The 14,495-nt window shown below is 32.9% G+C and overlaps 1 protein-coding gene and 1 pseudogene across 1 annotated transcript; both read right to left on the bottom strand.

The window, feature by feature from the left end:
* Positions 1 to 267: 267 nt before the first annotated feature.
* On the bottom strand, positions 268 to 3,224 carry LOC120125217 (annotated as a pseudogene).
* Positions 3,225 to 9,643: 6,419 nt separating this feature from the next.
* On the bottom strand, positions 9,644 to 12,324 carry LOC120125218 (cytochrome c oxidase subunit 5b-1, mitochondrial-like). The gene is made up of 6 exons (XM_039143698.1): positions 12,100 to 12,324; positions 11,746 to 11,831; positions 11,539 to 11,592; positions 10,446 to 10,512; positions 10,245 to 10,324; positions 9,644 to 9,934 (listed from the first exon to the last, which is right to left on the bottom strand). The coding sequence occupies exons 1-6, from the start codon at positions 12,248 to 12,250 to the stop codon at positions 9,875 to 9,877; spliced, it is 498 nt and encodes a 165-aa protein (XP_038999629.1). The 5' UTR covers positions 12,251 to 12,324; the 3' UTR covers positions 9,644 to 9,874.
* Positions 12,325 to 14,495: the final 2,171 nt, after the last annotated feature.

Genomic DNA, 14,495 nt, shown 5'->3' on the forward strand with positions numbered 1-14,495 from the left:
TGGTACAACGCAGATCAGGTAAGATGGTGTCCGACCCACATAAATTCGTTTTAAAGTGGTCGGTGGCGACTCTAATCCATATTTTTCAAGTCGAAGCCCAATTCCGGGGCCCAACCGAAAGACGGTTACGACAATCGGCAACACCGAACCGAATTTTATAACTGCTAGACACAGCTTCCATTAGTGCAGGATGCTGATAGGCAAGACAGGAAAACAAATGAAGACAGAAGCCAAATGCAACTAATTTCAAATATCAGTTTACTTTATTAACTAATGTCAAAATGCTCTGAAAGTGCAGCAGGCTCGGCTATTACGATCTACGCCCTACATCTGTGCCGAAAAACGCATCCAAAACTTTATTTTAAGGATAGGTAAAAAAAACCTAAAGGTGATTTAAGAAGGCTAATCAACTATACCATATACCCTAACAAACCATTTTGTTTACTACCTACTTGTACTGTTGTACATATGAAGTTTTCTCTCTTTTCACTATTATTGCTTCCATGTTCTTCCTTACTAGGCTAGTTCGACGTAAAAACCGAGTCTTTGCTACATTTAGCGTGACCCCTCGAGCTCCAGCCTTGCTGTCAGCCAATTGCAGACATCATTCATCTCTTTGGGGACAGTGTAATGACCAATCCTGCACAACCAGATCAAAACTTAAAATGTTGTCTGGTTTTGTGAATTAGCAATGAGTTTATTACTGTTATTATATAGTTTACCCTTCATAATTTTTAAAAGTGAGGTTCCGGAATCCGGCAGCACTCAAGGAATGGGCAGATGTTTCTCCATATTTGTAGGGGACGACATCATCACCTGCAATATAGGATAAGAGGATCAGTTTGGTGGACAAAACAAGAATTGGAAAGTTAATAGTGTTTCCCTGGAACTTTGAACATCGAATATCAACCTTTCGAGTTTCATAGATACATGCAAAAGAAAAAGTATATTCGATGGCTAAGTTGCACTATATGCTTAAAAGAGACAAAGATACATACAAGTTCCATGGCCAAGCATGATTGGCAACGACGCAGCGCGCCTTGCAGCTTCATGTGATACTTCTATTTTGTTCCTTAAGCACCTGCAAGGTAACACCTTTGATGAGCAAGAAAACGGATTTTTTTTTTCCAAAGCTTAAGGCTTCATTTAAGGTACTCAACTATTTTTTTCTCCAAAATTAACTCCAAACAACGTAGATTCCATACCTCGAACCTGGAAGCCATCCACTTAGTCCAACAATTGCCCTTAGGTTGATGTTGTACGGGTTGCCATTTCCATACCTTCCCACAGCAAAAGCAGTTGCAGAGTAAAGGGCCATTGCAGAACCCATACTAAAGCCTCCAATTCCGACCTCAACTGTCAAAACGAAACCGATAAGATTGTTTTTCATTTAAATTCATGGAGATAGACTATTCATTTGTAGATGATAAAGCTCTTCAAAATACCATCAGATGGTTCTGTTGACAACAAGTTTACAATATAAGCTGCTGAGGCATCTAAACCCTCCCAATCATCTGGACCTTCTGCTGACAACTCACCGACATCGAACCCTGAAATTTTGATCATATCAGTGTCAAATGTCATAGCATCACTTTACTTACAGGATATACATACACACATTCACACACACATATATATAACATACAGTTTATGTCATAAACCAGATGATAGAACCATTTTTTTCTTACATGCGGTGTAAGGAAATCCCCCAAGTAACGCCACAGGACGAGTCGGAGCAGTCGGACAAATCCATTTTATCTGAAACATAGAATCAAGATACACACAGACACATATGAGAAACATCTGAAATATTGGAGGACAAAGCAGCCTGTATATAGAACCAAAATAAGCACCCTTACATTTGGAAGAGCAAGATTTTCCAAGAGCTGGGACCAGCTGCAACATAACAGGAATAATATAAGGACTACAAGTGCTTCTTTTTAATTGACTATATTTTCCTACATAAAGATGAGAATTTCATCTTTCTGTAATTTCATTTGAAGGTGTATAATCTTTTATTCTTAAAGATGAGGTGATTATAGGAATCAAATGAGTTCAGCCAAGATTCCCAAAGCCAAAACCTGCGACTTTGCCACACTGTCCATATGCAAGGTGGTCAGGTGAAAAGGTAAATAGTAAAATCAGTTTTACTTTGAATCCAAAACTTTGCTTAATTCTTTGGGATTAAAATAAAGAATGAGTATTCTTGATCTAAAGATAATTAATGCTTTGTTAATTTGGCATTTGAAGAACGTTTAATTTGTGTCCGCATGTCCATGAACATGAAATATACTCTTTTTAAACATTTGAGGCTTCCCAAATTAAGCTGAACATCAGATGAGACAAAAAAGGAAGAATAATACAATGAGGACAAAAAAATTAACAGTGGAAAGAACAGCTTGGCATGGTCCTTCTACCATTAAACATGCAAAGATGTTGACATTCTCAAACAGCTTTCATTTTTTTTTCTTTAGTGATTCACCAAGTCCATTCTACTGATACAGAATTTGTACTTAAAATACGCTGTATCTACAGTTTTAGGCATGTTAGGGACATGGTTAAATCAGAAAATAGTTTAATAATCCCCTTCAAATGAGAGAAGCTGATACAGAATTTGTACTTAAAATACGCTGTATCTACAGTTTTAGGCATGTTAGGGACATGGTTAAATCAGAAAACAGTTTAATAATCCCCTTCAAATGAGAGAAATATGAGAAACTTGAACAAATGCTTAACTCGAAATCATTATGTTACCGGAACTGCTTGTTTGTTAGTAATGAAGCGATGCAAGGGTTTGAATTTGATGTTCAAAAAGGTCTCTATAGCAACAGAAAAAGAAAGGGAAAAAAGGAGCAATACGTTGAGCCATTGTCGCCGAGGCCATGAAGCCATACTATGGTAGCCTGGTGTTTCCCTTTTGGTCGAACCACATGTCCTTCCGAAGTCGAATGTCCTTCTAGCAGTTCTACTACCTAAAAATCAGTATCAATGAAGTTCAACAATCATCAGCAATCTCTGTATCTTACAGCAATTGATGAAGTGCAACAATTCGAATTGAGAAAGAGGGTAAAACAACAAAGAGAGGAACAAACCTGAGCCCATGGTACTATGTGAATAGCTCATTTTGTGTTTTCTTGAGAAACCACAACTAAACAGTCAACCTTATGGAAAAATCTGAGAAGAGGTGATACAATGAAGAAAACACAGAAGAGAAATGTCTATTTATAACCAAATGAGCAGCGTCGAAATGGAATAAAACAGACATAGAGTCTAAAAATTGACTAGAAAACTCAAAAGAAAAGGGCATCCTTGAAGAGGAAGAGGCAAAGACAATGACAGAAGCAAGAAATCTTTTGAATATCAAGGAGGGAATCCAAGCAGGGCAGAGCACCATTATCCATCCCTTAATACAGATTTGCAACATAGGGGAGAATCTATGCTTGTAGGCAGTAGCCAAGAAATAAAACCCCTACTCTAAACAAGAAAAGAATAACCTAAATTTGAAAATGATATAATCTTTTCTCAATCATTTCTTTTGATGATTTGATTGATGCCCATTAAGCAGAAAGCTTACAAGTTTTGAACTTTCATGCATCCTTAAAAACTTTTTTTCTGGTGTCATGGAGATATACTGAATGACACTAGTTGAGTTTCATTTATTTTCCCTTTCATCTGTAAACTTCAACTTCTCAAGGTAATTTTTTTCATAATTATGATGCACATATATTCATGCAAAACTGCACCAGATGACACTATCATTTCTGGGTGCTCAATTCCCACCATAAAAGTTCTGTTTGTTTGTATATTCATGGAGAACACCAAAAGTAGTCAGCAGATAGTAAATCCAAAACTGCAACTCATAATTCAACTGACCATGCTGAGTTACAGTAGACCACCATTTTCACTAGTTTCATGTTCACTAAGTTCAGTGTCTCTTAATAAATATCATTTCATCACTTTGCACATATGAAATAATGCAGCTGTTCAAGTGCAAAAAATTATGTTTTTTCTAATGAAATTTTATATACAGTCCTTGTCTGTCATATGTATAAGCACTCGCCAGCTTAATTATATCCTATTCAAGATGTCATTCATCTTTGGCCTACTGGCTTCTAGCTGTAGTGCTCCATAACCAAAAATTCCTTCTCTTTCTTTATTAGTTCTATCATTCATGTCCGTTCATGTCTATTTTACTATCATAAAAATTAAATATTTTTAGATTACAAATATTTGTTAGTCATTAAAAAAACTCTATTTAACTAGTTGACTAGGGAAAAAATACTGCTGACATGGCAAGCCATTGTTGGTTACTGTGGTGAATGGAGGCATCTAATTACTTTTTCAATCAACTTTTTCAGTAATATTTTTTCTTTTCCATCCTTTCTTGTAGAAAACATTGGGCAAACTTTTCATTGTCAACTCCTCCTTTACCCTACCATAGACTCATTTGTGGCAAGAATCAACCAATAAGTATATATTAAGATATTGGGATAATAATTATAGAGTTAATTGATTCTTGGCTTATTATAACTGGAAAACAACATATGCTGTTAGCACCACCCTCAGTGCAGTCTAATTTATTATTGATATTAAGAAAAATGCAGCAGCCAATTTGTATCAATAAAAAATACATTAAACCCTCATGCTTAATTCATGTAATCACTTGAACTCATTGAGTGGATTCAGTAATAAAAGAAAATATTATTCTCCTCAGAAGATTCAGGTTCGAGTAGCTACGCCTGCATGGAGTCACTCTTTAAATTAAAAGAAAATTATTAATACTCCAATAAATTACTTCGAATCTCATCTGCAAAGCTGGCTCCCAAAATTGCAGTGAAAATGAAATCTAAAAAGATTCTCTTGGAGAAAAAGAAATGGTGGTTTTGGTGAAGAATTGACTATGACATTATTTTGAAACCATGCAAGCGAGAATAGGTATAGGGTTTCCCTGTATCTTCCATTTTCAGTGAAAAATAAACTAATGAGTGAATGTGGGTTAAAGAGAGAATATCTATATGGTGATTCTTGTCTTGTTACCTTGATGGAAAATACTTGACCATTTGAATGAATCTCACATAGGGTGGAGAGCAGCATTGGATCAATACCGAGTGGGAGAATAAAATAAGTAAAAAGAAATTTAATATTATACATTATTTTACGGATACAAACTTAAGAATTTATATTAAAAATTGAAAGGATATAAAATTTTAGAATTACGAAATTAGATAATTAGTAAAAATATTACTTAAATTATATGAGAATTTAAAATTTTGAGGAGTGTATCGCTAGAAAGTTAAGGAAACGCATAGATGGTATAAAGTTTCCTTCTGTTTTTGCAACGCACATTATTTTGCAGTTGGAAATAATTTAATTAGTGAACTTTTTATATATACGAAATAATTTAATTAGTGAATTTTTTATATATAAATATAGAGTGAATATAAGGTAGTATATATTTAAAGATTTTTAATCATTTGACAATAAACGTTTATATCACTGTATGTGTGATGCTCGAATCTAGGACCTCAGAAGATAACAATAATCTCTTAACTATTGTGATCGTTTTATTCATGCATTTAATTAGTGAATATAGTCAATGACGGATCCACCTTTATCTCAAGATGTTGTGCTCACCCATATGAAATGTTTGTGTTATTAATATGTGTGCGCTTACCCTTAACAATATTTTTAAATAGATAAGAGATTTGCGATGGTAGAGACGAAGTAGACTAGGCTAGAAGGGTCATGGCCCTCCAAAATTTAATTTTTTTTAATTTTGATCCTTAAATTTTTTTAAAAATTCAATCTGGCCCCTCAAATTTGTAGAAATTCAATTTAAATTTAATTTTTTTTAATGTTTTTAATTAAACCCCCTCCCATAATTTTTTTTAAAAAATCATTAAGTCTCTCAAATTTTTAAAAATTGTAGTTAGATCCTAATTTTTTTGGAAAAAATATAAACTAAACCCTTCAAAATTTTGAAAATCTTAATTCAAACATCTAATTTTTTTATAAAAAAATTAAGTTGACCCCAAACTCTATGAGCAAGTTTCGTCACTGCGAGCAAGCTAGGCAATCCAATTTGACTATTCTTCTCGGATATGTTTGAAAATTATTTCTTGGGAGAATTTATGATATCCATATTTTGATAGTATTTTTTTTAATTCATCAACAGCAATTTGAAAATTCTATATCATAAAATTTTAAAAATATTCAAATAAGATCTTAAATAAGAAATTTTCTACACACTTCATCCTAATTTGTAGTATAAAATTAAATGAATGGTTAGAATAGAACACTTGTCAATAATATCAATTATTTCTTGAAAAGAAAGAAAAGAATAAAATTTGAAACATGATGTCTTTTAAAAAGTCTTTATTTGAACATCGAAAATGGTCAAAATTAACCCTTTTAACGTGTCTTTGATACCAAACAAAGAAGATCTTCAAAATGAAATTACAATTTATAAAACTAAAATATATGTTGTAATTAACTTGGAGATTCGAGAGGCTACTATTCTATGCAGCTGGGGTAGTTCGGTTGTACAGAAGTATAATATAAGGTTAAAGAAATGAGATATCGGAAATGTTAATATTTTTTTAATATTTTCAGTAGAGCGCTACTTAAAATGTTATTTTTTTCTACTGGAAATATTAATTTATCTACTTGAAATATTAATTTCTCTACTTAAAATAAATATTTCCGATATTAATACTTCCGGTAGAAAAAAAAAATATTTTAGGTAACACTCTACCGAAAATATTAAAAAAATATTAATACTTTTAATAACACATTTCCTTAGTTTTATATTAGGTTGTCTTTATTTAGATATCCCGTGTAACTTTACTTCTAGGCTCCTATAAACTTATGAAAGTCATCTTTATTCATTTGTTTATGGGTAAACTATACTGGTGGTAATTGAAATTTTAGGATGCTTTCACTTTGGTCATCAAATATTTAAAACTTACATTACAGTCATTAAACTTTTAATTCACTCTCATTATTGTCACTGTCATTTAAAAATATTGATGTGACATGGTAAGGCATTCTCCCCAAATAAAACCTAATTTTTTAAATTGAGAGTAATTGCAAAATTTGAGTTTCTGATGAAGAAAACGGTTGTCGATCAATATCAATAGTAGGAAGACTTTGTTTGGTAAAATAATTAACATAGTTTGATTCTAAGTTTACCCTACGATTAATAATGGTGTATTAAGAAAGCTATAGCTTTTAGTTTTTATTGGACTGTCACCTTTTTTTGTCATCATTTTTATCGTCGGTAGGTGGTTTCTTCGGTCAAAAAGGTCATCAAACTCTTTTTTCTTTTTCTCTTTAGATCATTCGGTTCAAACTCGTCGGAAAACCTTTTAATTTTCTCAAATTTCAATCAAAACTAAAAGTTATAAATTTTTTTATATGTCATTGTCTATCGTCGGATCATCTTGAAACTAAATTATGTTAATCTTCTGGCTAAACGGATCCTTCCCAACGTTGGGCTTGATCAACAATCATTCTGTTCATCATAAATTTGGGTCTTGACATGGGCTGTAAATTTAGAATCTTAGGATTTTTGGGAAAGAAGACTTTAACATGTTACGTGAATATTTATTAACGACAACTAACGGTAATGACCGTAATGAAAGTGAATTAAAAGTTTAATGATTGTAATGCAAATTTTAAAAGCTCAGTTACCAAAGTGAAAGTTACTTAAAAGTTCAATGACTACCAGCGTAGTTTACCCTTTATTTATTTGTTATTTTACTTGTAATGAAAGTTGAAACCATGCATGCAGGCACATTGCCGTGCGGAAGAACCCTTAAAAAGAAGGCAAGTTGCCGTGTGGAAGAAGGCCTTAAAAAGAAAGAATATGGAGATTTTGAGACCTTCATCGAGATTTGTGTATATTCCTTGTTTATGGTTTGGAAAAATGTTCCCATCTCTTTTCTCACTAATAAATGGTGATAAAAAGCATTGCAACTATATATCTGCATGTATTTCGTTTCGATAATGGAATCCAGAATTAGCAGCTCATTATTGTTGGTCAGCAGGGAAGGGAAGGATGCACTTAGAGAGCAAGTGTATTATATTATTTTAGCAAATTATAAAAAATTAATTTAATGTGTTAAAGAAAAGAAGGAAAATAAAAAATATATATACTCATATTTTTTTATAAAAAAGGTGTACAAAAATTTGGGATCTTTTTTTTTAATTTTTGGATTCGCTATTGTATTAGTATCTTTATTTGGTTGATTATAAGGTAATATTTGTTCAAAAGTCTCTCATTCATTTTGCACTGAACACTCTAATACCCCTGCAAATGCGTGCTCAAACTCGGGACCTCTAGAGATAACGATTATCCTTTTAACCATTGGGATTGCTTAATTCGTTTGAAGAATATGAGATTAATAAAGAAAAATAAGGTTTATTTTTCTCTTAAAATATGAAATAATATTTAGATTATAAAATTTAAGTTTAGTAGAAGATTTATTAATTTTAACATAATTAATAGAAGTTCTATTATCAAATATTATTATTTAATAATTCAAAATACTTAAGAAATTAATAGACTTAAAATGGTAATATTACCTCGTAGAAGAGGTCCATGTGTCGTGTTTAGGCCTTATTCTAGAGGTGTTCATGGGAATGACTGAGTTAATCTTTGATTAGAAACTTTTTTAGATCTAATCCGTCCCAACCGACGAATAATACACCTTTTTTTTAAAAAAATGATGAAAATAATTTTTTTATATTGAAATGTTATAATTAAATTTAAGAAATATTTTTTTTAATTTATTTAATTTTAAATCTACCTAAAATTAAACTAAATTGAAGAGTTTAAATTGTAGAAAGTTCAGCGGTCATGTTGCAATTTTTAAATTTAAGTGACTAAAATGAAAATATTTTACAATTGATTTTGATGTTTTGTTTTCCATGGAGAATACAGCCAAACTGCCATAAGGAAAGAGAAAGATATAAAGGTATATGGAGATTTGACAAATATTTATTTTGCCACGTTCAATGAGATGGAGTATATTCCTTGCTAATGGAAGTGGAAAATGACTGAAATATGTTCCATCCCATTTTACGTATCTCTCAGTTTTTGAACATTAGATCTCATTCAAAATTTAAATGATTTAATATTTTATTAATTATTTTTATTAATAATTTAATTACATATTTTAAATATTAAAAAATTATTTCAAATTATGATAGTGCGTGCGTTTTAAAACTAAAATCATTATTAGATCATATCATCATACCATTTCTATTATATCAATAGTCAAACTTAATGACGGAATATTAAAATAAAAACAAAATATAACATTAAGTATGATTCTGAAAAGAAAATAGAAATAGAACATAACATAATATTAGAAGAAATGCTAAAATAGATGAGATACAACACAAGTAAAAGTTTTTAAAAACTTCAAATAAATAAATCTTGGTAAATATGCAGAAAGCTATTGGTATGGCAAAGATGGAGCATAAAAAATATTAAAATAAAATAAAATATCCCAAAAACTTACAAATCGAAGCAACAGTGAAAAGGAACTGTACTAGTAACATAGAATCCAAATGCCTGAAACAATACAAGTACGATAACATTATCCTCCAAAACTTGACAAGAGGAAGTTCATTGTAAGAATGGGAAAAGATGCAGATTTATTTATTTGCTGATGCACTTCAAGTTAACTAAGATCATCTCATACCTGTGTATCAGTCTAAAGTAGCATTAGAAGAAAAACGAGTACCGTCTCAAAACCAAACGAATCATAAAAATGCTTTCTCAACATTGAAGGTGCATTGTTTATTGGAACATCATTCCATCATCTTCTGCAATTTTATTCCAACAGGAAAAAACCGAAAGCTGGATTTAGTGATGATCATCATCGCCATGTCCATCTGGAGGTCCTCCAGGTCCCACAACTTCCAGCTGCAAAAAAATATATAAATTATTAGAGATATCGTACTCTACTGGTTAAAAAAGGCTGGAGCTAATGAGGGTTGCTTGAGAATAGACTAATACTATTTATGTGCTTCACAATGCTCCAGATCATTAGCAATTTAATTCAAATCTTCATAGTTTTGGCTAAATCCATCTATGGGCTGACGGAAATACATACATATATGGGATATAGATCCGGTGAATGCATGGACATTGACATTTACATGCAACACAAATACATCAGCACAAGATTATGACATAAGGAATGAATATTCTCTGGTTCATGATATCCACTTACCACAAAATACTGCGAGCAAACTGGACACTCATGTGGCTTGCCTTTCTCCAGCCAGAACCAGACCACATCATGCTCATCCTCTGGCATTTTTTAGCAAAGCAAATCAAGTATTGTTAAGAAGAATGACTCAATTCTGTACAAATCTGAGAGAAGCATACAAGAATCCAGAAGAGCAGAAACAGAGAATTGAAGGGAACATACCGCCTTCACCTCCTGGGCATCCAACTATTCTCTTGTCATAGTAGGATTTGACAACAGCAGGAGCTTCCTACAGGCAGATAAATAATTTCTACCATCAAAAATCAAGTCATGATATCACTATTATGATTTCAGTAAATGGTAAAAATTTCCGGTTTCAAGCAGAATAAAAACAATAACTGTAAATAACAATTCAAACTAAAAATGAAACTTTTGCAAAGAAGATTATTTCTTGGGCATGATCCGACATATATGGATAAAATACTGCAGTACATCAATATGAAGTATAGCATTAAAATCAAATTTTCCTCCTGCACTTTCTATGATATCTATAATATTCTAGTTTCCCAAGAACTGGTAAGACTATCTAGAAAGCAAACTAAGCCATGCCATATTAATGTTGCTGAAAATAAAATATTAGAGACCCGGGTCTGGCATATGAATTGTTAACCTCCATGGAGGGTCAAGGTTAACAATTCAAGAATCCCTACCACTCAGGCCTACTCTACCAATGACCAGAGGCCCACCAGAGATAGGACCAAAAAGAAACTTACTTGAGAAAATCTAAGTTTAAGGAATCATACAAGTTGTACCAAAAGTTGCTAATATTCATTAAGCCCAAAATTGAATTAAAAACCAAAAGATAACACTATAGCAAACAAGTAACAAATACTGGAATGAATCATTGGAAATTCCTACAATTTACAACATTGAAAGATTATGTTGCCAAAGTACCAAAATAATGCAGCTGGTAACATCATTTTTGCAAACATGCACTCACACCATGAGAGTGTGAAACATCTAATCAACAATCCAAGGATAAAAAATTGTTTCAGTATACATCAACAACAGGTAAACAGTAAACCCATTTAAATATAAGGGCACAGATTCCAAGTACTTGAAGCCATCATAATAAACCAAACAAAGGAATAAATGCAAGTAAAATATAGTAGTAATTCATAGCAAAAAAAGAGGGAATGATCATCGGTATTTCAACACCATCAGCCATCGGTTCCATATAAGATGATACAGACATGATCAAATCAGTCAGTGTTCCTCAATTGTAATAGACTGTGAGAAACATTTGCATACTAACCTTTGTGCCAAAGGGACCTACAGGATTGTTCACATCTTCAAGGATTTTCTTTCCCTAAACAAGGTGACAAAAAAGAAAACCAGAATGAGAAAACAACATTTAAAACAACATAGACAATTCGAATCTTCAATCGTAGAAAAGTAACATCAGAAGAAAGTTCTCGCATTTTAAAACCAAACAGAGAGAGAACAGAAAAGGAAAAGTAACCTGGAGCTCGGACTCAAGCTCCTCGCGCTCATGACCAGTAGCGATAGGCATTACATCCTCAACTTTTTTCTTCACAGAAGTATCCGCTACACAAACCAAACCAATCGAAATCAAAAATCGCAAAAGCAATATCGGACAAATCAACAAACACTCAAAGTCTCAAACAGCAGTGTCTTCCAATATAAACTAAGCCTAACTTAACTTCTTCTTCTAATTTCGAAGTACAATAATAAATTATCTAAAATATTCACACAGAAAACAAAGAACTATTTAAACGACTACCTAAAGGAATCAAAACTTGAAATATATTAAAAAAATGAATCTCCAACGAGGATCATAAGAAACTAGGATTACCTGACTCGGCGGAGAAATGGCGAACGAGGAGAGAAGCAGAAGAGGAAGGAGAAATGTGAGATTTGAATGGAAGCGGCGCCGTTTTAGAAGCGGATCGGCACGGCAGTGCAGATAGAGATTTAAACTGCGAAGCGAGTAGCCTTCTCCACATATTACAGAACTCAAAGGGACTTTGTTCAGTTCCTTTGGTGATCTCAGGTCTCCCCCTGGTCAGGAAAAGCGACTGCAAATTTTCTTTATTTGTTCTAATTTTCAGAGGAGGATGGGGTTTCAAAAGAAAGGGATGGAAGCTGCGGATGGGGTTTTGCTGTTGGTTTCTTTGGGTTATTTGGCACGTGCTAATTTTGTTACACGTGTGTGATTTAGAGAAGATTTTCGGGTTTCCGGTGCGGTTCGCGTTTTAATTCTCAGTCTCTGGTCAAGTGTTGCCCGACTCCACGAGTAAATTATGCAAGTTTTAATCTCGGCAGTTGCACCAGATACTCCTCCTCCCCCTCCGACGTGATGAATGGGCAATGAAGTCGGCCTAACAATGCTGCACATGTGGACCTGTCTATGCCATTGTTGGGGCATTGTTGTGGCCCTCAAATAAGGACCTGTTCCTTCAAACATTAATTTTTCACCTCTCTATGTTATTGTATGATTGTAATATTTTTTCGATTCGTTTTTGAGATTTTGATGACCTTAAGACGAATACAAAATTAGACTTTTAATGAAAATTTTAAATTAAATTATAAGAATAATAAAAAATAAAATAATTTGCTTATAAATTATATTTAAAACTACGTAATAAATATATCAAAACTCAAATAGAAAATATTAAAAAAAAATATTGAAAACCCTACTATTCATACAACAAGTACAATTTTTTTTAAAGGATTAGGTTTTGATCTCAGTCAGTAAAGTAATAAAAAAATAATTATGTGAAAATTAAATAAATAATTTAAAAATACTACGTAAGCAGTGCCATTAATTTTTTATTTTTTTTGACAAAGAAGCCACTAGATGCTAGTGGCTTAGCCGATAACAAGGTCTGCGTGGTCCAGGTCGAGAAACCTTTTAACAACAGCTGGAGGCTCTTGAAAAATCCAAAGTCCCAGCTGGCCATCTTTTCCAACGTGAGCAAGGGCATCAGTAAGCGTGTTGGATGATCGATCGATGTGGTTGAAGCTAATTCTCCATTGTTTGTTCAGGCATCTTCTGATTTGTCGTATAGTGGCATCATCATTAACCAGCTCGGCAGAGTTGAGGCATCGCACCACCTCGCTGTTGTCAACCTCTACTGCTACATTACCGTAGCCATGGTTCCAGGCGATAGTTAACCCATCAAACACCGCCCACAATTCAACTTGGAAGGTAGAACAGCGGCCAATGTTCTTATGGTAGCCTACGATCCACGATCCAGCGCTGTCACGTAACGCTTCACCGTCAACCGCTTCCATTGAAGATTGGTTGACCGCTCCATCAGTATTTAGTTTCACCAAGTTAACCATTAAATTTTACTTTTATTAAAGTAATGGGTCAGTGACTAAATAATAATTAATTTTTTTAATTATATATGAACCTTTAAGTTTTAGGTCTAGGTAAGTGTCTTTAGTATGTAGATTTAAATACGACTTTAATACACAATAATATATATTATGTCCACAAGTATAATAAATACAATATAAATAAAAACACGACAAGAATCTAAATCCATGCTTCTGACTCACAGTTTCCATGTTGAAACAATTCCATGTGACTCACAATTTCCATGTTGAAACATTAACCCCACTTTTTTCTCATTTTCATAATATTTCCTTGTCTACCCACTTTCTGCATCTCGACTTTCCTGTTCCTTATTTCCTGCATCTTCAACCCTCCTTTGATCTCTTTTAGAGAATGAATACATCTTTAATATTTGCATGATTATCTAATACATTCTAAAATCCCTTTCGATGTAATAACTATCAAAATTCAAAATGTTTTCTTATGTTTCGATAGAAGATCATTTAAAATAATAAAAATATTATTTATCTATAAATTTAAATAGTTTTAATTATAATAAAAATAAGTGTCTAAACTTTGCCGCAAAAGACGTCTTAATGTTTAAAGAAATTTTCGTTAAAAATAGGCACCTAACAACGGTTTTATCGGAGATTTTTAGGTGTCTGAACTGTAACAACCATTAAATTTGACCGTTAAATAACACCTGTTACATTTTGATAATTTTAAAATTTTATTTAAAAAATTAAAAATAAAAACATTTTTTATTAAAAAAAAACCACTGCCCCGTGTCCCTTCCCTCTCCCCCCTTCCCCTTCCCCTTTCCCATTTCATGGTCGTCGGCCGCCCATCCGTGACCATCACCATCGCATTCATCGGTACCAACATCGACCCCCGATCAAACCCCCGTT

This window comes from Hibiscus syriacus, unplaced genomic scaffold (genome assembly GCF_006381635.1).
Source record: "Hibiscus syriacus cultivar Baekdansim isolate YM2019G1 unplaced genomic scaffold, ASM638163v2 tig00110430_pilon, whole genome shotgun sequence".
NCBI lineage: Eukaryota > Viridiplantae > Streptophyta > Magnoliopsida > Malvales > Malvaceae > Hibiscus > Hibiscus syriacus.

Excerpts from the sequence above, each read along its gene's own strand:
- LOC120125218 (XM_039143698.1), bottom strand. The coding sequence starts at position 12,250 with ATGTGGAGAAGGCTACTCGCTTCGCAGTTTAAATCTCTATCTGCACTG. Across the intron at positions 11,832-12,099 it reads CCATTTCTCCGCCGAGTCAG|CGGATACTTCTGTGAAGAAA; the intron begins GTAATCCTAGTT and ends TGGTTTGTGTAG. Across the intron at positions 10,513-11,538 it reads TAGGTCCCTTTGGCACAAAG|GAAGCTCCTGCTGTTGTCAA; the intron begins GTTAGTATGCAA and ends ATCTGCCTGTAG.